The 22,543-nt window shown below is 39.8% G+C and overlaps 1 protein-coding gene across 9 annotated transcripts in view; it reads right to left on the minus strand.

Annotated features, from left to right (window-relative positions):
* The window catches only part of KDM3B (lysine demethylase 3B), a 67,294-nt gene that overhangs the window by 2,192 nt on the left and 42,559 nt on the right, over nucleotides 1-22,543 (minus strand). For 7 of the 9 annotated variants that reach the window (XM_030504724.1, XM_030504730.1, XM_030504722.1 and 4 more), the window contains 10 exons: nucleotides 21,846-22,125; nucleotides 20,606-20,862; nucleotides 16,967-17,233; nucleotides 9,655-9,826; nucleotides 6,448-6,538; nucleotides 6,230-6,360; nucleotides 3,004-3,123; nucleotides 2,372-2,511; nucleotides 1,849-2,025; nucleotides 1,134-1,268 (listed from right to left, as the gene is read on the minus strand). In XM_030504724.1, the coding sequence (XP_030360584.1) occupies nucleotides 1,134-1,268; nucleotides 1,849-2,025; nucleotides 2,372-2,511; nucleotides 3,004-3,123; nucleotides 6,230-6,360; nucleotides 6,448-6,538; nucleotides 9,655-9,826; nucleotides 16,967-17,233; nucleotides 20,606-20,862; nucleotides 21,846-22,125 (1,770 nt within the window). Of the gene's footprint in view, nucleotides 1-1,133; nucleotides 1,269-1,848; nucleotides 2,103-2,371; nucleotides 2,528-3,003; nucleotides 3,124-6,229; nucleotides 6,361-6,447; nucleotides 6,539-9,654; nucleotides 9,827-16,966; nucleotides 17,234-20,605; nucleotides 20,863-21,845; nucleotides 22,126-22,543 lie in introns of those variants that run through there. The other 2 variants (XR_003994192.1, XM_030504728.1) reach the window with 2 other exon arrangements.

Raw genomic sequence — 22,543 nt, forward strand, 5'->3', positions numbered from 1 at the left:
GAGGCACAACCACAACCAGTATCCCTGTTCACAGGAGTACCGAGTCCCACTTTGCCAGCAGTTACTTTTTTTTTTTTTTTTTTTAAAAACAATAAGCATTATTCATTTGCAACCTTTCCATTTACAGAAACGCTTCCACATTTACATCACTACAGCTGAAGAGGTACAGTGTTAGAAGCTGGATCCCCACAATGAGAGTTGATCCTACTTCTGCTTTCCTTTAAAATCCTGTGCAAATCCATATAGAAATTTATAGCATTTTTTCATTGAATTGTTTGGAAGAATTAACATGATTAAGTTCTGACATTCTTGGGTGACACACTGGAGAATTGCTGTATACTGAGTACTCACTTTTGCAAGAACAGCCATTCTGCAGATCTCCACTGTCCTTCATTTTACACGCATGAGATTACCAATACACGAAAAATGCTGACACCAAAATTTGCAAACTAAACAGATACTAATTCTTCAGAAGCATACACAGGCAAAATACAAAAAGGTCTGCTATGGTCTTCTCTCTGTAGAGCTTACTGTCTTACACACAATGTACTGCTTCAGTGCGTAATATGTTCTGTGCATAATTATTTGTTTAAGCAGTCGCACTTCTTCAAACCAAAACACGTTTAGTTTTCCCATTTGGGACTAATCACAGAATCAATTATGTTGGAAAAGACCTTTATGATCATCGAATTCAACCAGAAACCTAACACTGCCAAGTCCACCACTAAACCATATCCATAATTTAAATAAGCAAACCTTTGCTTTCAGAGCAGTTTTTCTTTAGGCAATAGAGAGAAACATACCAGGTCAAATAAACATCTCTCTTCAAAATAAGCACATTTCACAGTCATTCAGGATCTGCCATTTAAAAACTTGCTCATGCTGACACATGCCCTAGTCCAACAGGGGGAAAGTTCTCTGAAAATCCAAAAGCTTTACTCAATTTTGTTTATGTAATACTGTAGACATCGGTACATTAATTAGTTTTTAAGTACTTATCGAGTGAGAACCTCTGAAGTTATGGAAAGTTGCTACTTTTTCTTATACCACTATACCATATAACACGTTTCTAGTACTGAATAAAGCTGGCAGAACACAGGATGTGTTTAGCTACACTGTCATAAAATGGTTACCTGCAGTTTATCCTCATGGTTGGTATGAGTATTAGACAGGTGCCTGAACTCCTGGGTCAGACGGAAGCAGTGCTTCACATGTTCTGGAGATACAAAATCTTCTGCCACTTTAATGCAGCTGTACAAATTATGGACCTAAAAAAATATCCAGATCACATGATCGATACATCACGATTAAACGAACCATACAAACCCCTCCTTCCCCCCCCCCAACCAACCAAACCCCAAACCCCACTACCACATAGTTAGATTTTTCCACATTTACTTAGCAGAAACAGGAACTGAAGCCCATTTGGTCTCACACAGAATTGTGTTGAATAGTAAAACCAGAACAAAATACATGACATCTCTCACATGGTCCCTATTGTCCCACATACACCAGTGTTCCCTAAAACAAGTTCTCTATTGTTCTCCACACTTTTTGGAATTCTGTTGCCTTGGCTGAAGTTTCACTACACAGAAATGTTTTCCCACCATTCACCCTACTTTGTTTTTTTTTAATTCCATCACAATACTGTACACATAACTCAGGTATTTAAAGAATTTTTACTAATATAATTAGTAAAATCCAATTAAATTGTTCCTGTAAGAACTGCATACACAGAAAAAGGAACCTAAGTCAGCTATATTATCTAACAGTTATTTTTAAGTCACAGGTCTGCTGTGCCTCAAATTAAATTCTATTTGTCAAATGTCCTAAAGCTGGCATACTGACCTGATGGGGGGCACCTGCAGGAATGAATACAGCATCTCCGAGGAACTGCACTATTGCCCAGCCTTGTACACCATACTCATCATAGAGTCGCTTACGTAAGGTCTGGTCCAAGTACCAACTTTGGTCATGAATGGGGTCATGATCTGGGGGGTTTTCTTGGCCTTGTTCTTCTCCAACCTAGGGCCAAGATATGGGGTGGGGGTGGGAGGGAAACCATGACACAGCACCTTGATATTGCTGGCTCACAAAAAGCTCTGTACCAAAAAACATAACAAACAAACTTTTTCAAGATAGGACACTAATTTCCTTAAGTTCATTTAGGTCTTAACTAGCAACATGTGCATTAGTATGAAGATTGTAGACCAGGCTGAGAACTTGGGAATGTAATAACTATTAATGTCCTCAAAGACAGCATTAGAATAGCTATGCATTTGACATTGATAGCAATTTGTATTATTCAGCTGTTATAAGCAAGCTAGTCAAGGTATCCTGTCAGCTCAAGCCTCCTTTGTAATCGATATACCTTCCGGAGAAGTTCCCGTATCTTTTCAGCATCCTTGGCAGCATAGATATGCCACAATGCTCCAGGTTTCTCTCTTCCTTCATGGATTCGCTGCTTTGTTACATCGTCAGCATCTCCCTCATCAATTGTTTTCAGAACCTCTGAAAGGGGAATCCACATAAAAGCGATATGCTTACAAAGCTTCTGATTTCTGACATACAGAAGAGGAAGGAATATTTTGAGCCACTAAATCCAGTCACACTGCTACTGCAACTGTGGCACCATATGGTGCCCTTTCTAAGCACATCAAGCTTTTTCTTAACAAAATTCAGGAAATGTTTCAATTGACAGCTAATCACAAAACTTAGTCATGAATTCAAACTGAACTAACTGCAATTATTCAAATACCAGAATCTCCCTCCTTTCTTCAGGGAGATACCTAATTTCTAGCAAAACTCTGCTGTGTCCACAGTTGGAAAGCAGTGAAGCATTACTGCACCTTTAAATATGTGCTGCGGTCATAGCAAACTGCCTTGTATATTTGTACTCTATATCACAGATATGACAAACTTAAACAATAAAAGGTACAGTCTGCTTTCTCACACACACAACTGATTTTTAACAGACAAAAAACAGCTTTCCTCAAATATTACCATCATCATGGGTCCCTTCCCCAATGGGAATCCCAACGTACACCATGACATTAACAGCATCAGACACATCCAAGTGCAGGTTTGTGGTACCAACTCGTCTGTCTTCTGCAGTAATTAAGCCTATAATAGAGTGTGAAATAAAATCAAATTCTATTTAAGCTCTTATAGAAATATAACCTGGCTTTAATATCTTCCTCGAATGCTAACTTTAGACAGCAACGAGAGCAGAAACCAATGTCAAAGGGCACCCAAAGTAGTTATTTTCATGTCATGTGTGGCTTAAGTAAGAAGTTTACTGATAACTAGTATTTTTATTTTGCAGGAAACAGAAGTAGAAAATATAGTTCACCCAAGCCATAAGAAAACAAGCATTTTGAAAACAAAGCCTGAACTTGTAGTTTACAATTTTGTCTCTCTGAGGGTCATTTATACAATTTGTAGTAGCGACTCATAGCTTTCATAATACAAAGTTAGTAGGCATTCTTTGGCACTGTTTTCCTTTGCTTGGAAGTACAAGACAAACCCCAACTGCTTTAAGTGGCATTAGCATCATGCTGCATGCAGCAAGTCACTGGACTGCTGGAAGTATAAGCCTCCAGCAGTTTATTTTCTCATACTCAGCTATAAAATCCATATGATCAGTTGAATTCTCAGCACTTATTGTCCAATTCATCATTAACAATTCAGATTACAACTATGGAAAAACACCTGCAGACTCTTAAATGCTTATACCTTTATACATGGAATGATCTTACACCTCTCAAGTGGTTATAAACAACCGACAAAGATTTCAAATGTTTACTACTTAATTCTTTCACCTTCTCATCTAACCCATTCTGCTCTCCTCCTCTGACCCTTTAATACCTCTCTCTCTCTTTTTACTTTACCCTCTCCTCTAGCATGTAACATGGGGAAAAAAATTAAAATAGAAAAAATCTTTGTATCAACAAATGTGAATGTAATTACGACCACAAGACTTCTGGTTTTGTTTTAGGATCACCACTGTGGTTATCTCTTTTCTACGTAAAATACATGCTTCTGGGGACAGGAACTCAACTCACTGTACAGTACCCACCATAACCAACAAGAAACAGTAGCTAATTTAGCCAGTCTGTCTAAACGTGAACTTTAAGAAAGCACAGCTGAAATACAAACATGGATAAATGTAATATATGGGTTGAAAAAACAGGCCAGACAAATTCACAAAAGATAGGTTAATTATTGACCTCAAGTAATGATCCTTACAACCTCCACCTCAAAAATATGCTTTGCCAGATGCAGCAGGATGTAATTGAAGAAGTGTCATTCCTTAATTATTTACTAGTGGTCTAACTCACACAGAGTATGCTGGGAAATACAAACACAACATCAGTCTTATGTTGAACAGTTCAGGTATTTACATATAAAAATTGGTCAATATTTAAGGGTCCTTTCACACAAAGCCTGTTGAAGGGAATAAAATTTCTTCACAGTTAACTTCTGTAAACAGTCCTTTTGTTTAGGTAACTGAATATCACTTTAAGAAGCAAGCTTCAGCCACAATTTTTATATCTTATTGCTTTAAAATGCTAAGCACATGAAAGACACTACCTCACTATTGAGAACTTTTTTCCATCCCATACTCAGAAAACAAAGCTATATAATTACAACCAAAATACACCTAATATGCTAGAAAAGTTACTCTTATTCACCACAGATAGAATTGCTGTTTTCATGTCTAGGTCCACCCTTTATTTTCTCTGTAAAGCAGCTAAGAGCAAAATGATACAAAACTGTTTTTGAAGACAGACCTAGGTAAGTTTTTCTTTTAACTTGAAAGTAAACAAAGCATAATACTTTTTCTCTCTGGACCAAGACCTATACATCTAAGAAGGATCACGTAGTAGAGGGTTACATTCTATGCAAAAAATTCAACAAAATGCAACTACTCCTTCCATTGCTAGCAATTAGCAATACACAGCCAAGTTAGCCGTGACTGATACCTTGCTTCTTGCCACACTCTTATATATTGCTCAATTACATTATAACCTAGTTGGTGTACAGCCTTCTTCACTCAACTTACATGTCAAGTAATACATAAACCAAAACATTAAACACCGTTAAATACTGAATAAGCAAAATTTGCCTAAGTTCACAACCCCCTATTTTTTTTAACTTTTATGATGTCATACTGCTAAACCCGCCTGAAAATAACCCCACAAAAGCTTCCTCAGAACTGCAACATCTTTAACAAGCTGAGGTGAGTTGTTAGTGTAGATATATCAAAAATTGGAATGCAAAACCTTACAAAACCCTGCAACCCTGCCTCATCAATATTCTAAGAGAACTACTTAAGTTACATTAAGGTAAATTTGCTACCACATAACTGCCTTGCAAGATGGCTGCAACTCTTTCCTTATCACTTGATGTTTTTCAGTACATACAAACAGCAACTACTTTAAATGTTATTTATCTTACCCTAAAGTTCCAAAAGTTACGTTCTTCCAAATCAATCTCCTGGAACTTTAACAATCATTTGTTTTAAAAGTCTCCAAAACCTGCTTTTGACTGTGACCTCAAAGACTGTACATTCAGAACAGAAATAATTCAAGTTGATTCAGCATGCATTAATTGTTCATATATCCTCCACGTTCTGCTACATTAACTATCAGTTGAAAGTTTAATGCTCCACAGTCACACGCAGGGTATGTGTTCAGACAAAAGCTTCCTCCATTTGTATGCTACTTACTTACTACTTAATTATAGTCTTAAGAAGACAAAACTATCCAACACAGGTAACTGAACATGGTGAGAGTTTTGTCTTGCATGCTGTCTGTGGCCTGTGTTGTTAGACATGGATTAAGAAAATTACAGCCCTGGTCAGAAAAGTGAACACACAGATCGAAGTGCCCAGAATTCAGCTAATTTTCATTTTAAATGTATCAATTGATGTCAAAAGATATTAATTTCTCCTTGAATCCTGTACTGGTATTACACTTATCAGCTATATTAAATAATAATTGTTTACAAACTTATCATATGTACATCTATTAGAAACCACAAAGCAAAAAAGGGCACATCTGACAGAGGGAGGACTAGCAGAGCAATCGATCTCAGGACCAATTAAAAAAAAGACAGTGTGCTCTAGAATAAGCACTAGGTTCTGATTAATGCCACAGCCTTGTACATGCCCTAAGTATAATAAAGAGACACAAAAATCAACATCTACAGAACTATTCTCACATACCATAGGCATTGTACATTTTGGGACCCAAGTCAGGACGGACAAAGTAGCTTGGTAGCCTAGAAGCCAAATTAAGTCTGCCATCCCTCTTGGTATATTCAGGAAGAGGAAGATTTTCCATCAAGTCCTCAAACCTAGAAAGCAAAAAGAGAACAAAGGCATGTATTTCTTCTACATTGCCTACGGCAGTTCTGTAGATATTGATACTAACGTTTTCTTACCTTGTAGGCATCATATCTCTAAAGTCCTCCCCTGGAGGCCAGTCCTTTAACTTTAGTACCATTGGTTGACCATCCTCTGACCGTAGCCGTTCTGCAAGAAACAAATTAAGATTTCTTCATGTAATATCTTTTTACCATAGCCCATTGCCTTGTTTAAGCTGTAAGTGTTTTGTACCAACACCTCTCACATTGTAGAGCAAAATGGTTCTTGATTTTTCTTTGGGCTTCCAAGCATTACGATAGTATGATTGAACAACAGTTTAACAATTAGATATATATATCACTACCTACAGTAAAATTTTAACAGATATTGCACAGCTGCTAAGTTTTAGAATAGGTTTCTATTCAGCTTTGAAAACAAGCCTTTCCAAAGCATTCTGCCTTACTACTTTAACCAAACTCCAAAGGAGTTTTATCTTTTGTTTCAAGAGGAGTGGCACTTCTGTAAAATTAAAGTTACTGTTTCATGCCCTGAAATCAACCCTAATCTCAATATAAAGCAAGAAATCATGGTACGCTACACTCAAAAAAAGCTACACAGCGGGCAGCTAACAAGAAAGACAGCCTTTAGTTTTTTCAATTCTTTTTTGCTGGAGGCACTCAAATTAGCAGGGTGCCGAATTCAAACATTTATTCTTCACTTCAAGAGTAGAATGTGAGACCTGACTGGTCACAGAGAAAGCTGGTAGCACAGAAAGACGACATTACGTACACAACAGTGGATGTACAATATGACAGCACTGAGCACATCAACTGCTGTTTTGCCTCAGATGTTATAATGGCTAAGAGAGTGTCTGTGGAATTGGTACATGGAACAGCTTAGAAGACTTGGCATAACACTCTGAGAGAAACAAAGTTCACTCTTTACCAGATTCTTCACAACTCTACATGAAGCCATCAGTTGGAAAATGGGGTGTACTGACTGCAGTCTGACACCTTCAATCCCCTCTTCCCCAGAAAGTAATATCTTTCACTACTTTACCAAGGATTGCCAGCCAAACAAAAAGCAACTGATCTTACCTAGACCTAGCAGAGCTGCTGACAGCACCAAAAGAGAAAGCATATCTAAGAAACTAGGACTTGGAGACCTGTGACTCACATCTGTGTTATACATCAACAGGCTACAGAAGACAGCCTTAGTTTGCAATATAAAAATATTATTTTATTGAACTTAAAAGGAATTAAGAACTGCAGGTATGCAAACCAAAGTGACTGATTTAAACAAAACAAATTTTGATGAGCTATGGATTTTAGATAGACAAGTGAACTGAAAAACTCAAGGACTTGAATTTAAAGCTGTTTCAGAACTTTCTGTAGTCAAGATTTTGAACTCATCAAGGATCTTTGTTCCAAACAAGGAGAAGAAACTTGAAGGAAGTTTATTCAGAAAGGACAGAGTAAAGAGCTATATGGAAGAAAACAAACGGACCTGACAAATTACACAAAATTGGACAAAGCCCAGAAAACATCTCATTAGCAAAGAAAAGCAGGTCTAAGAAGGCTCAAAACAAAATGTTAGACCTGCTAGAAGTCCACCTAGAACCCAAAGATATTGAAAGTAAACAGCACAAGATTAAAACTGAAGTATTATATAGAATAATTAAGGGATTATCTCAATACCACCTCCAAATTCAGTGGCTGTTTTACACCTCCTCAATAACTTAATGCAAGTGTGTGGGAACCAGCCACATATTTGAGAAATCTCAAACTCACGTAAGCAGAGAAGTCAGTGTCAATATATAATCAGCAAAGTTTTCATGTAACTCAATTTGTGAAATATCTGGACTAGTAGCAAATAATACTCTTCTAAATTGAGGATTGGACATGGCTGAAAAAAACACTAAATAAAAAGTATTTAAAAAGAAACTAGCGAAAGTGATCAGGTTTCCAACCTAGATCATTAACACTTCTCATATGAAGTGTGGAAATTGTATTGTCTAAATGAAAGGCAGCAACTAATTTTGTTGAAAGGAGCATCATCTCTCTGGAGACAAACAACAAATAACATTTCTCAAAGATAACTTGACCCATACGAATTTACTATTTTCATGAATGACCCTAGCACAAAAGTAAAGAGTTTGTGAAGTTTCACAATTACCATTAACACACAAAAAGACCAGCCCATTAGTTCCTTCTAGGCCATTTATTTCTGAGTAATAATGGAAACAGTATGAAATTTAACAGCACAAGAAGTAAGACTCTGTACTTGGAATCATATGAAAGCATGTCAAAAGTTGAGAGCTCTTTTATTGAAAAATGACTAGGGAAGGGAATATTCTTGGTCTACAAACCTATCATTTCATTTGCTGTGAACAAACATTCCATTAAGTCATCCAGCAGTTCACCATTTCTGCTATGTGCACAAGCAATAAATACAGAGAACGTTTTATACACAACACTAAAATCAGCAACATTGCAATGAACCATTACAACTCTAATATCTGTAAATACAAACCCACTCTGATCTAGATATATACAATCCAAAATAGAGAACCGCTTTTCAGAAGCTCTTTAATCTGAACAGTTGTATCCTCAGGAATTTTAACTGGTTAGCTTCCACATCCATACTTGACAGAAGGTTTTCTTGAAGAACTCCTCAAGCATTAAGTAATCTGTTATCACATGAGATACACACACAGCATTGCTATTTATAGTACATATACACTTGTGTTTGTACTCATAGATGATCTATTGCAAAATAATATTCAACGTCAAGTTTACTTAGTTGATGTATTCCAGCAAGTCTGAGTTTTAGCACCAAAAGCTTCAGTCTGTTTTAGCTCTGCAGGTTCCCTTTAGGTTTACAATAAAAATTGATGTTGGAAGGAGTAAGGGTAGTCAAATTATTGTCTTAGTAATGGTAACTGGTGACTAATTTCACTAAGGGAAAAAAAAAAAAACAAAACAAAACAAAAAGTAGTTTCCCATTAAATGGATCATCTTTTGACACATGAAAGTACCAAACACCAATACGCTGTAGCACAGATGAAGTTTTCTTAGGCAGCCCTGCCCTAGTCTTCACCAATAAAGTATTTTCTAGGGTGTGCTACACCTGAGGAGCAATTGCTTCTTTGGATGACACTAATGGCTATTTGGATTTTGTTGTTGTTACTTTTTATTTTTTTAAGAAAACAGGTGGAAAAGGAGGAGTTGGAGGTAGCAAGACAAACTGCTCAGTTAAACTAGTCAGCCATAGGTATTACTTACTAGATATTATCTCAAAGCCATCCCAGAAGTCACGCACTTTCACGTCTGAAATTATGGCACAGTTCCTGCAGTTCACCAAATCTACATCTTGATCTCCAAATTCCAGGCTGAAAGCTTCTGGTTTCCAAAGCTCTGACTTCAACTTCTTATGGACACCAGATACCAGCACGGGCTGAGAATACAAAGATGAATGCTTACTCCACCATAACCAAATTTCTTACACATGCAGCCAAACTTTCTTAAGAGCTGAGACTCCTGGCTACCGTTACAACAGAAGACACCAAAAATCTATTTTCATCTATGTCTGGATTTTGTGCATCAAACAATAACCAGAGTCAAAGCAAACTTCAGTTCCAGTTGCCTTAGAAGGGGTATTGTATTAGACTTATAAGCTTCAAGGCAAGCGTATTGGGTCTACACAGCAAGGTGCTGGCAGCAGAAGCGGGCTTTGTGAGATGAGGCTGGGAGCTGCCTCATGGCTGGACACAGATGGTTCACCTGGCTCCAACAGCTCCATTGCTGGCCAAAGCTCAGCCCATAACTGATGCTGATAGCACCTCTGTGATAATAAGAAAGGGTAAAAAATGTTCCGCAGCTGCTGGTGAAAGGAACTGAAACAACCCTGCAGACAGCCAGGTCAGTGAAGGAGGAGAGTGAGGAGGTGCTTGCAGCCTGTGGAAGAGACCATTGTGAAAGCAGGTTGCTTCCCGGCAGCCTGTGGAGGATCATGGTGGAGCAGATATCCACTGCAGCTCATGTAGGACCCCACGCTGCAGCAGCAGGAGATGCCCTCAAGCAAGTTGCCACCCATGGATGGCCCACATTGGAGCAGGCTTCTGGTAGAAGCTGCAGCCCTTGGAGAGAAGCCCATGCAGGAGCAAGTTTTCTGGCAGAAACCCGCCCATTAGGGACCCACATTGGAACAGTCTGTTCCTGAAAGACTGCAGCCCATGGAAAGGGCTGATGCTTGAGCAGTTCATGAAGGATGAAGGATGAAGGAAGGACTCCACACTGGAGCAGGGGAAAAGTGTGAGGAGGAAGGAGCAGCAGAGGTGAAATGATATGAACTGACCGCAACCCTCATTACTGTCCATCCTCCCTGTCACTGTCCATCCATCCTGCCACTCCGAGGGGGGAGTGGGTAGAAGAGTCAGGGATGAAAGAAGAAAGAGAAGTGGCTGGGGGTAGGGCATTTTTAGCTTTGTCTTTGTTCCCCACCATCCTACTCTATTTTTAACTGGCAATAAATTAAATTACTTTCTCACAAGTTGAATCTGTTTTGCCTGTGACAGCAATCACTAAGTGATCTCCCTGTCTTCATCTCAACACAAACTTTTCCACCTTATTTTCTCCCCCGTCCTGTTGAGAAGGGAAAAGAGTGAGAGAGCAGCTGGGTAGGGGTCTAGCAGCCAGCGAAATCCACCTGTGGAAGTACACTGAGTGTTGAGTCCCACCACCTTTCCTTTTTTAAGCACAAATGCAACTACCACTAGAAACAGCATTTGTAGAAAAGCCGTCTCGTGTGAAATTTTCATACTCTGATAGGACTTTTTTCTAACAATTTCACTCATTCTTTATGTATAATCATGGATCATCATTAATTCCCTAGGACAAAACCAAGTAGCAAAAAACTGGCTGTTCACTCAGCAAATGGGGTTTTAAGATGTTTAGGCTAACCATGTATATATATTCCACACCAAGATTTGAGTGGCCTCTCCCCCTAATGCTCAAGGCATTTGCTAAACTAACAATACTAGGAAAAGGTATACCAGACAATCTTCCCAACACTGGCCAAGACCTTGGTCAGTTCCTGTCACCCTGCAATCTCTAGAGTTACAAGACTAGAGAGAAAAGGAAGAGTGTATGAACTTGCACATGGACTATCCCATGTAAAGAATTCTAAGGTTAGTAACTGCTACTTGTGTTCAAATATTTATGCAAGTTTGAATCAATTCCAAGCTGTGCCCTTTACATTAACAATGATCTGAAGATATATCTTGGCTTCATTCACATGAATAGCTCAGCACAACCCTGAGCACAGATGCCCCTAGACGTTCTAGTAGTATCAGCAAATTAGGCAAATATTACCTACAGAGCTATAGATGAGCAACTTGAAAGATATGTTGTTTAAAAACACTCCAGTAACTATCCACAGCTTCATCTGGATTGCCCAATGGCCTTTAACGTGACTAGTACCCATTTTAGTCTCTAAGTGAGGACAACTACTCATTCAAAAATGAATGGAGGAAAACCCACAACTCTGGGGATAACATAAATAGCCTTGGTTTTCAAATGCAACACAACATAGCCCTTAAGTTCTAGAATGCAGCCAATGAAACCTCACCTCTAGAAAAGTGAGATTTAAGAGAACAAAAATAGGTTGTTACTGTACTCCTGTCAACTTCAGGAAAAAAAGGCAGAAAACTTCCACAGAACCACAGAAACATTTAAGTTGGAAGGGAACACCCACACACTAGTGTTTTCTTTGTGTTCATGTTGAACTTCCCAGGTTTTAGTTTGTGCCCGTTGCCTCTTGTAGTCTGGCAAGGGATACGTACAGGTTGTTAAGGAAGGACAGTTCAGGTATCACAGGCCAGGAAGGTGAGGAGGGAGCACTGCCGTTTATGTGAGGGAGCAGCTGGAATGCATGACATGACATGCAAGTGTCAGCCAGCACTGCTCCCTCTTTCTCATTTTCCTCTCATCAGGTATTTATACACATTGATAAGATTTCCTCCCCACACTCTCCTGAGCCTTCTCTTCTCCAGGGTGAACACTCTCCCAGCCTCTTTCATATGAAAGATGCTCCAGTCCCTTAATCATCTTTGTGGCCCTTCGCTGGACTTTCTCCATAAGTCCTTGTCTTTCTTATACTGGGGAGCCCAGAACTGGACTCAGTACTCCAGGTGTGGCATCCCCCAGTGTCGAGTAGGGCAGGGGAAGGATCACTTCCCCTGACATAGTGACAACGCTCTTCCTAATACTGCTGCCCTTCTTTGTTGCAAGGATACATTCTTAGCTCATGGTCACCTCCTTGTCCACTGGGACCCCAAGGTACTTCCAGGCAAAGCTACTTCCTAGCTAGTCTCTCCCCATCATGTACTGCTGCAGGGTGTTATTCCTCCTTGAGGTTCAGGACTTTACATTTTCCGTTGCTGAACATCACGAGATTCTTTTCAGTCCAATTCTCCAGCCTGTCCATATACCTCTGAATAACAGCACAACCATATGGTTGTATCAGCCATTCCTTCCGGTTTTGTATTGTCTATAAACTTGTTAAGGTGTATGAACTCTGTCCCATCTAGGTCATTAATGAGGATGTTAAATAGTACTCAACCCAATACTAACCCCCTAGCATACACCACTTGTGACTGTAATCACAACCTTCTGAGCATAGCAATTCAGTCAGTTTTAAATTCACCACACCGTCCATACTTCATCAGTTGGTCTGATGACATTATGACAGTGTCAAAAGCCTTATTTAAAGTTAAGATAAAAAATATCCAGTGCTCTCCCCTCATCCATCAAGCCAGTAGTCTCATCACAGAAGGCTATGCAGCAGGTTAAGCATGATTCAAACAGCATTCCTGAACCTCTCTTCTCTTCAGGACCATATTCCATGAGATTCTTGCAAGCAGATATCTGAAGAGGTGAAAGTCCGCTCTCCTGAAGCCCAGGCTTGTGATCTTGCTTTTTTGCTTTGCTCTCTCCTCTCAGGATCTTGAGCCAAACCCTGCCATGTGATAGGCACTTCAGCCAAAGCTGCCCCTTACCTTCATATCAACAACTAGTTCTTCCTTGTGTGTAAGCACAAGGTCCCGCAGAGTGCCCTTCTTTTGCTGGCTCCTGGATCAGCTGTATCAGGACGTCATCATCAACACACTCCAGAAAAGTTCAGGAGTGCTTGTGACCTGTTGTGTTGTTCCTCCAGCAGGTACCAGGGTGGCCTCATGAGGCCTAGGAACTGTGAACATCAGACTTTCTCCAGTTGTCTGAAGTCCTTACTGCTTGTCCTTGTTCAGGTGGTATGTAGCAGATACTTGCCACAATGTTGCCGGCATTAGTCTGCTCGCTAATCCTGGCCAGTACGCTCTCAATAGCTCATCATCTGTTCCTACAGCTTCATCCATTCCATCTGCTCCCTCACATAAACAGCAGTGCTCCCTCCTCACTGTCCTGGCCTGTCATACCTGAACTGTCCTTCTTGAACAACCTGTATGCATCCCTTGCCAGACTACAGTTGCACAAGCCACCCCACTTCTCCATCATATCAGTGAGATTGTGGCTGCGCAAATGCACACTAATTCCTCCTGTTTGTTCCTTGCATTGTATGCATTACTGTGCTGGCACTTCAGAAAGACACCTAGTCATGCTGATTTCCAAGAAACATTATAAGAAGTTTCCTCATAATGCTATGATGTAGACAGTTCCTTACTTATTGTGCATATGCCTGAGGTGGACATCTTTCATCCCCGTTTTCTTGAGTATGAGATATCGCACGTTCACACTGCTAGCTTGCTAACCCAATCAACTAATTACTGTCTTGACCACTGGTTATACTCTCCCTTCCTTATTGTTCCTGACTTACAGCTCTCCTAATCCCACTGGACAGCCTGTTGGTCAAAAATACTTTCATGGATCCCATCTCCTCCATGCAGTCCTCAATCCCCAAAGAGGTTCCCAAAACCCCTGTCGTTGAAACTAGCTGCGCAAACAATGATTGACACGCAGGACCGGCCCACCCCTTCTACCTCTTCACTGCTAGGATTAAGAAAACCACCTGGGCTCCATGACCACTTCTCCCAGAGCCATATAATCATTCTTGATACTACTCAGGTGCTGGACTGGTACTATTGTTCACGCCAATATGGAACAGCAGCAGAGGATAAATGTCTGAGGGACAGACAACCTTTGGCAGTCTTTCCACTATGTCCCACGGTAAGGCCCTGATAAGCAGCAAACCTCCCTAAGATCACAGAGCAAGACACACTGATCCCAAGTTTAAATATATTCCCCAATCCCAGCAGGAACTTTAACATTCAGGCAATGGAAAGGTTTTAATCATATTCTACAAAAACCTAGGAATCATGGATGAGGAGTAAAATAACAGTACCTTTCACAGGATGGACAGAAATTGCTGCCAGGTAGACATTAAGGCTAATAGATAAGTTAGTCTTTTTCAGTCCAAGAAAATAATGACAAATTTTGATCCCTGCTGTATTCGTTTGACCACTTGAACATAAGAAAAAAACCCCCAAACTACTTAACCTAGTAGAACCCTTCCAGCTATTAAGCAGAGAATTTCTCAAGAAAGAAAGTGTTCTCTCTGGTGAGAACACAACTAAGGTTGCAAGACAAAAGAATAGTGCACTTGGTTGGTAAAGATTTCCTGCCAAATCTGCTCTCAGACTACAGGGAGAAAACAGTCTGTTGCTATACAAGGGGTCCTCTGAATGATAATGTCATCCAAAAGCATTGATAGCATATCTTGGGGTGAAGCCTAAAATAGAGGGTCAAAATAGTACATGAGCATGACAGTTGTAGCCAGAGCCTCCAAGCGTGCAACAACTTGGAAGGCAATGCGCACTACAAGCTACACATCTGACAGTAGATTGGTAATCTCATCTCTGGACTCCACAAGTAGTCTCTCAGGATTCTTTAACAGACAAGAACCCCACAGCCACGTGCAGCAACTTGCACACGGTGATTAACCAGCCTCATCTGCAGAGAAACAGACAAGCACATCTTTTCTAAGTATACCCAAAAGATTTAGGATCCTCCTCGGAGAGACATGACTATTTGCCGACAGACAGAGTAGAGAAAATTATCAGAATATGCTGACCAGAAACTAAGGAGCTCTTTGCTAAGTCAGGCAGATGACTGACATGACAGCACTGCAAAAGAATGACTTGAAATCCTTCATAAACCAAAAAGATGCAACAGGGGTTTTTAAAAAAGAAGGGATAGAGGGGGAAGCCAGGAGAAAGGAAAAAAAAGGGAAAAAAAAAAAAAAAGAGGAGAGAAGAGACCTCTGTGCACTGCAAAAATCTCAGGTTACCACTGCATCAGGAGAAAGCCAGCAACGCCAGCACTGAGCTAAGTTTCTAGTCAATCAAGGGTGTGTTGCACAGTAGCCTCTTCCACCTATTAGGAGCTGGCTGGGGCAGTCAGATAACAGGAACTGATAATTCTGTGGTTGATAGTGCCACAGTTCTTTCTGCAGTTCTTATGGCTACATGCTACTTATGCTTGTGCCCAGAGGACCCAAAAAACGTGCAGTTCCACAGGACATGCTAAACTTAACTGAAAAGTAATCTGCTTCTGTCAGGAATGGACTTTGAGTGCCAAAAGAGGAACATGCAGCCTGATCTGTTCCTCCACCACAGCTCAGCAGTCCACAACCACAAATAAGTACATGTGAGTGCCAAGAGCATCAGCATAACCAAAGAACCAACAGAGGACTTGCTACAGAAAACAGGATGTTAACTGTTTAGCATCAATGGTCTCAATTCTCAGCAGTCAGTGAAGGTAATGGTGTCAGAGATAGTCGCAGAACCAAGTGCCAAGAACACAGTTTGAACTCATGGACATCATGTTCTATTAGAGCTATGGCTGAGATTCAGATTGTCTGACCAGGCCTTCCTGGAGAAACTTAAGCTGTAGCACTACATACTGAAATCTGAAAAAGTGATGATGCTGGCAGCAGATCTAAGGTCCAGTCTCTTGACTGAAAGCCTAACCAGCTGATGACCCCTCAGACAACCCAGGAGAGTGCTCAATACATGAAATGCTGAGTTCAAAATAATACTTGGGTTCAACACAGGCTGTAGGCTCAGGATGAGACACGGCATCAAGTACACTCAAAATTTCAGCAGAAATTACTAGATGCAGCACTTTTATTATTGTATGTGCTGCAGCTGGAAGGAATGTACCTTCCCCTGTAGCTATAAAGCATCAAGTACGGGGTAGATACTAGGATGCATACAGGAAAGCATAGTGGATTTGCTACTGAGCTGTAGTAGAGCAGGTCCAGCACAAACCACACCAGAAACAAAAAGGCTGTCAGAGCAAACACCCTCATACTGGCAAACTGAGAAAAGCTCACTGGGTAAGAGCACACGGGCTTGAGCCAGTAAAGCATGGAGTGGACAGGGCTGCTGAGTCCCGTTTACAGTGCTGCAGTCAAAATCTTCATCATATTCACTCAGGAGCAATTGGCCAAAGTTTGAATGGGGTTGTCAATAACCAAGGTACAGGTTAAAATTTCACGATATTTATAAGCAGTAAGAGTTGACTATCTGTCATCACCCACCTGGCCTTGTTTCCAGCACTCCCTGAAGATCTTCCAGTTGTTTTTGTTGCTAGGATCATGAAGGCAAAGGAGTCTACCATCACACAGCCAAGAGTGGGAAGTGTGTGGATCCAGCACATTTAAGCCCATTACCATTTCCTTCACCTCTCTCTGTGTGTCAGCTAAATTACTAGCTCGTTTTGCAGCATCAGATGTCTTCTTATTTTCCACCACAGAAGCAATGATATGGTCTAAGAAGTTAGGCAGGCTGGCTTTACCTTTTGCCCCCTAGAAGATGTAAATCGAGAGGTAAGTTTAGTCTTAAAACAGCATACATACTAACACATATCTGCTGTCATTCAGATTTTAGTCACTGTCATCTTGCTATCAAAAAAACATCTAACAGTAACCAAATCAGCTCGGAGATAGGCATGTATCTAGTAAGAGCTGAAACAGCTATGGCCATACTTTATAACAGTAAAACTTAAAAATAACCTGCTACAGGGTACCTAATAAAAATATTACAGGAAACAATCATGGAATAGAAAACTTCAGTTCTGAAAGTGAATTCAACCCTGGCACAGATAAGCTGCTGAGCATGCAAACATTAAATAAACACTGACAGACAGAGAGGAGAAAGTGCTTCCTCTATGTGCAATGTTAATAGAAACATTAGTAGACACCCTCTCTCTTTCTGGCATCCATGCTCCTCAAGGGACATTTAAAACTCCTCAAGGGATGTTTAAAATTCAGAAGAGATTAATGACACAATCTTGTGTTCTTAGTTTAAAAAAAAAGTAAAAGACTCTTGCCTATAGCAAGATACTTAAGACACTAAATATATTTCATATATTGAACAGAAGATAAACACTAACAGGATCATTATTCACAAGACATCTATGGGAGGGGGTAAGGCTGTGATAGATTTCTGGCAGCAAAGAGCTTCTTACTTTAGCCAAAAAACCCAACTAGCCCTCAAAAAACAAAAAAAACCAAAAACCACCCACAAAACAAAAACAAAACAAAAAAAAAACCTACAAAAACACCAACCCACAAAACAAACAACAAAACAAAACCAAAAAAAACCTACACCCCAAACCAAACCCACACACAGAGAAATACACAAAAACAACAGGGCCTGAAAGAAACAGTGAAGTTTAAGAACAGAAACAGTGAAGACCTAATACTTCTTGGAACAATTTTGGAACAAATGGAACAATTTTGCCATCTTCTTTAAAACTAAAGTTCAATAGGCAGAAAATTTACCATATGCAGAGCTATGAATTTAAATGTAACACTATTCATAACTGAAGATATTCATTCATAGAAGATTCCAGGTCAGAAAGAAGACAAACAGATCATTTGGTGTAACTGTCTGCTGACATCAGGTTAAGTTACCCTGGGCTGGGTGAAGCCAAACCTAGCATCTCAGGGAAGGAGATTACATCATTTCTCTGGGTAGCCTACTCCACTACTTGAATGTAAAGTGAGAATTTTTTCTTATATCCACATAGAATTTCCCCTGAAACAACTTGTGTCTACAGCCTCTTGCCTTGTTACCACACATCCTTGTGAAAGGAGTACCTCCGTGCTCTCTACAACTACCTTTTAGATAGAAGATAGATTAGATCCCCAAAGCATTCTTTCCCCTAAGATGAAGAGAATCTGTTTCTTCAACTTTTCTTCATATGTGAAGCTCTCCAATGTTTTAAACATTCTTCATGGCCCTCCACTGGACCCATTGCATTTTTTCAGTGTCATTCTTCAACTGGGGAGAGCAAAACTGGAAACAAGTGTCCCAGGTGTGGCCTAACAAATGTGGAGTGTAATAATCACATTCCTTGATGTGCTCCAGCTGTATACTTCCTGATGCAGCCCAGGAGCATTTGCCTTCACAGGCATCGCACACAGACACAATGTTGGCTCATGTTCAGCTTGCTGTCCTCTAGGCTCTTCTCAGAAGGGCTACAGTCCTGCCAGTTAGACCCCAGCCTGTACTGCTGCTTGGGATTTTATTTGTTTCCAAGTAAGACTAGATCATAAAAACATTTGCTCAAAATGGTCTTAAAAATGTACCTCTACACTGACTCTACAGAGGCCATGAAATAGATAATATCCAGTTTAACAATTACAGTCAATGCTAACTACTCTTCACAGCAGAATGTCAGTGCTCCAGAAACATCAAGATGATACTTTTCATAAGCAGCCATCTATTAATCCTTTCCATTTGACCAACACAACTTCTCAGGTATGTTATGTTCATTCTATATGAAGCATCCAGGCATTCAAGCAGGGGGCTGGACCAGAGTTACCCTCAAGTTCTTTCAAATCTAAATTAGTCTGTGAAGACCAGAAGTCAAGAAAGTGAAAAAAGACATTACACAATGGATCTGATTCAGTGTGGTAAGAGAATGCATGGAGTTGGAGGGACAGGGATACAAATTGAGACAGAGCCTTTCAAGCCTTGAAGGAGTATCTTGCTATAAAACAAGTGATCACAATTTCTTTGCCTGTACTCAGTGATGAGAGGGGGTGGAAGTGGTATTGGATTCACTTTCCTTTAGCAGCGACATATTTTCCTGTACAGTTCCCTCTATCAAAATCAAACAACATGAACATGTTCCAGTATTTAAAGAGTGGCTACAAAGAAGACAGACACTCCTTCTTTAGAAGGATTCACGTGGAAAAGACGAGGGGTGATGGGCACAAGAAGTTACTCCTGGGGAGATTCTGATTGGACACAAGAAGAAAATTTTTCACAATGAGAACTATGAGCCACCAGAACAATCTTCCCAGGAAGTGGTGGATTCCCCAACGCTGGGCACTGTTAAGATTCAGCTGGACAGGAGGATAGGACATCTAGTCTAGGTCATGCTTTGCCAAGAAAGGTTGGACCAGATAATCCTTGAGGTCCCTTCCAACCTGGGATTCTAGGATTCTCTGAACTGTTATTAAGGTTCCATCCTCCCAGCCTGACACAGAGGAAAAAAAAAACAACTGCTGTGAGACAAGCCATTTCATCATCTTCCTCATTCTACCTGCCTAAGCTTTTGGAGAAAGTGTTCTCCAAGAAGAGCTAAGCCTTGATAAATTCCACAGAACCTATCCTTCTCAAAGAAAATGCTTTTAACCATTTCAAAAATCATTGATAAGTTCAGGGCTTTTTTTTTTTTTAAGGTTATTTCCTCCAAAATGGATTAAAGAAAAACAAAGTACCCAGAATAAGAATCCAGAAATAGCATCTACACCTTAAATTCGATTTCTATCTTAAATGCCTTTCAAGTACATACAAGTGTTTTTACGGAACTGGTTTGCTCATAGGTTTTTGTCTTTTTCTGCGGCATGCTCTTGGAATATTTTTAAAGATGTGGAATTTAAAGTGAGCTTTCATAGGGATGCTGATCATCAGTTAAACAATTTAAAGACTATATTTAACTCACTTTCTTGGTCTCTTGTAAGCAATAGCTTCTCCACAGCAGCAGTAAACCAAATCACCAACTAACAATTAGCATCAAAATTCGCTATGACTTTGTAGGGTGGTGAGTTTTGGTGAGACACTGTATTTGTTTCAACATTTAAAAATAAGATACTATAAAAACATTTAGATCATCACAAAAATCTTCCATAGAACAGATATCAAAGGAATACAAAATTATTTACCGTAGAAGCTGCAGAAAAGACTGGAGGAAAGGGGACTCCTGTGTCTAATGGGACCTGAGGAAGCTTTCCTGGCCCTGTATGCAGCAGATCTCTGAGGCTGGAGCCTTCGGCTTTATTGCTAGATGTCACTGGGCCCAACAAGAGGCTATTAAACAGCTTTGGAGTTAGTGGGGAAACCTTTGTAGTGGAGTTGAATGAATCCAGTCCAAAGGGTGAATGGGATTCTTTGTTAAGCACTGACCTCAGTGATCCTGATTCTGCAAGATAAATAGCAACATTGGCCAAAAAATAAAAGAAAAAAAAAAAAAGAAAAAAAAAAGAAATAAAGACAAAGTTCAAATGACCACAAAGTTCTCTGGAGTTATTTGCTCCTGCATTAAATAGGGTATTGACAGAATCTTGTGGAAAAGGTAAATTATCGCTGTAACAGTGAATGAGGCATCTCAAAATGAATCACAGTCATCATATACTTCAGACAGATTTTACCCTTCGTGTGCTGTTAATGTTTTGAATAGCACAGTAGATGCGAGTGTCTCTGATACACAAGAAACCACAACTTTGTAACAGACTCTATCAAAAAAGCATTTCCTTGACCTTCTGAACTGTTTCAATATGAAATATTTCAAATTTTAACTGTGGTCAAAATATTAGTGACTAAGCCCTGAAAAACTAGTGAGAGTGTCATGAACATTTAACACTGACATATAGAGTAGTTCCTGCTAGACGCATGGACAGGAATAAACTCTGTGTTAGTTGTGCTACCTCTTACAACTGGTAGGTGTATTTTGTAAACAGTTATTTCATATTGAGAATCACACTCAAACTACTGAGTATTAAAGAAGGTCTAAGCTTCATTCTGACCCTCCAATTGGACTCTTAATTCTTTGGAAAAACACTCTTCACACAGCACACAAAACAGCTTTATTTATTTCAATGAAGTGACAAAGTTGCATCTGAAATTGATTACATCACATATCAGCTGCTTATTACTTAGAAAATAAAAACAAAAACTGGCACTGAAATAAACTGGTAGCGACAAGACAGTATGTTTATCTTCAGCTGTATCATCTTCTTTCCAGCTTTGAGTATTCCTAAACCTGTAAAAGAAAGTGGTTCTAAGAAGCAAAGGGAGAAAAAAATTACTGTGTTCTTTTCTATTTAGGGCTAAGCACTCTCACAAAGAATAGCAACCAAACAGTATCTTCTAATTCCAACACCAGAGGGTGTGTCTTCTGCTCACCTTTTGTTTCTTCTTTTGCTTTTTGCGTCGCTAGATCAGCAAGCCAGTGTAAGGCTGACGACGGAGCTGTTTCTGGACAAAGCGGTCTGTTAGTCTTTATTTCACCAGTGTTACTGTTTGGTAATGTCTCTGCTTTTGCAGATTCTTCTATCCTACTATCAGTTGCTTCAGATTTTGGAACAGTGTCAGTTTCTAGTTGCCCCACTCCTGCTGTTCCTGCTCCAGTGGAAAAGGTGTTCTCACTTCCAGAGACTGATGCACTAGGATTTACAGTTGGAAGCTAAAACAAAGATATAAACAACTGCTAAATACTGAATAAAGGGAAGAGTTCAACTTGGGAGACAGTTTAGTTATCTAATGCATTGGGTTTTGTTTGTTGATTTTATTTGTTCATTTGCTTTCAGCACACAGTAGGATTACCTTAATACTTATATAGCAGCAGAGTACAGGAGCTTCTTCTCCATGTACATTAGACCTTGTCGTGTGAATTCTTACCATGCCATCTTTCAGTCGTCTTTCAACACAAGCCCAGGCTTTTTAATTTCTTTTTTTATAGGAGAACTTTTGGTGTGAACAGTAACAGAACTGCTGTAGATTCAGCTCAAAATTCAAGAACCATAACAAAATAAATGCATACATTGCAAGCTACTTGGTGGTCTGCTTTAAGATACAGCATCGATACGAATGGCTTCCTACCC

The sequence above is a fragment of the Strigops habroptila genome, chromosome 12, assembly GCF_004027225.2.
Source record: "Strigops habroptila isolate Jane chromosome 12, bStrHab1.2.pri, whole genome shotgun sequence".
NCBI lineage: Eukaryota > Metazoa > Chordata > Aves > Psittaciformes > Psittacidae > Strigops > Strigops habroptila.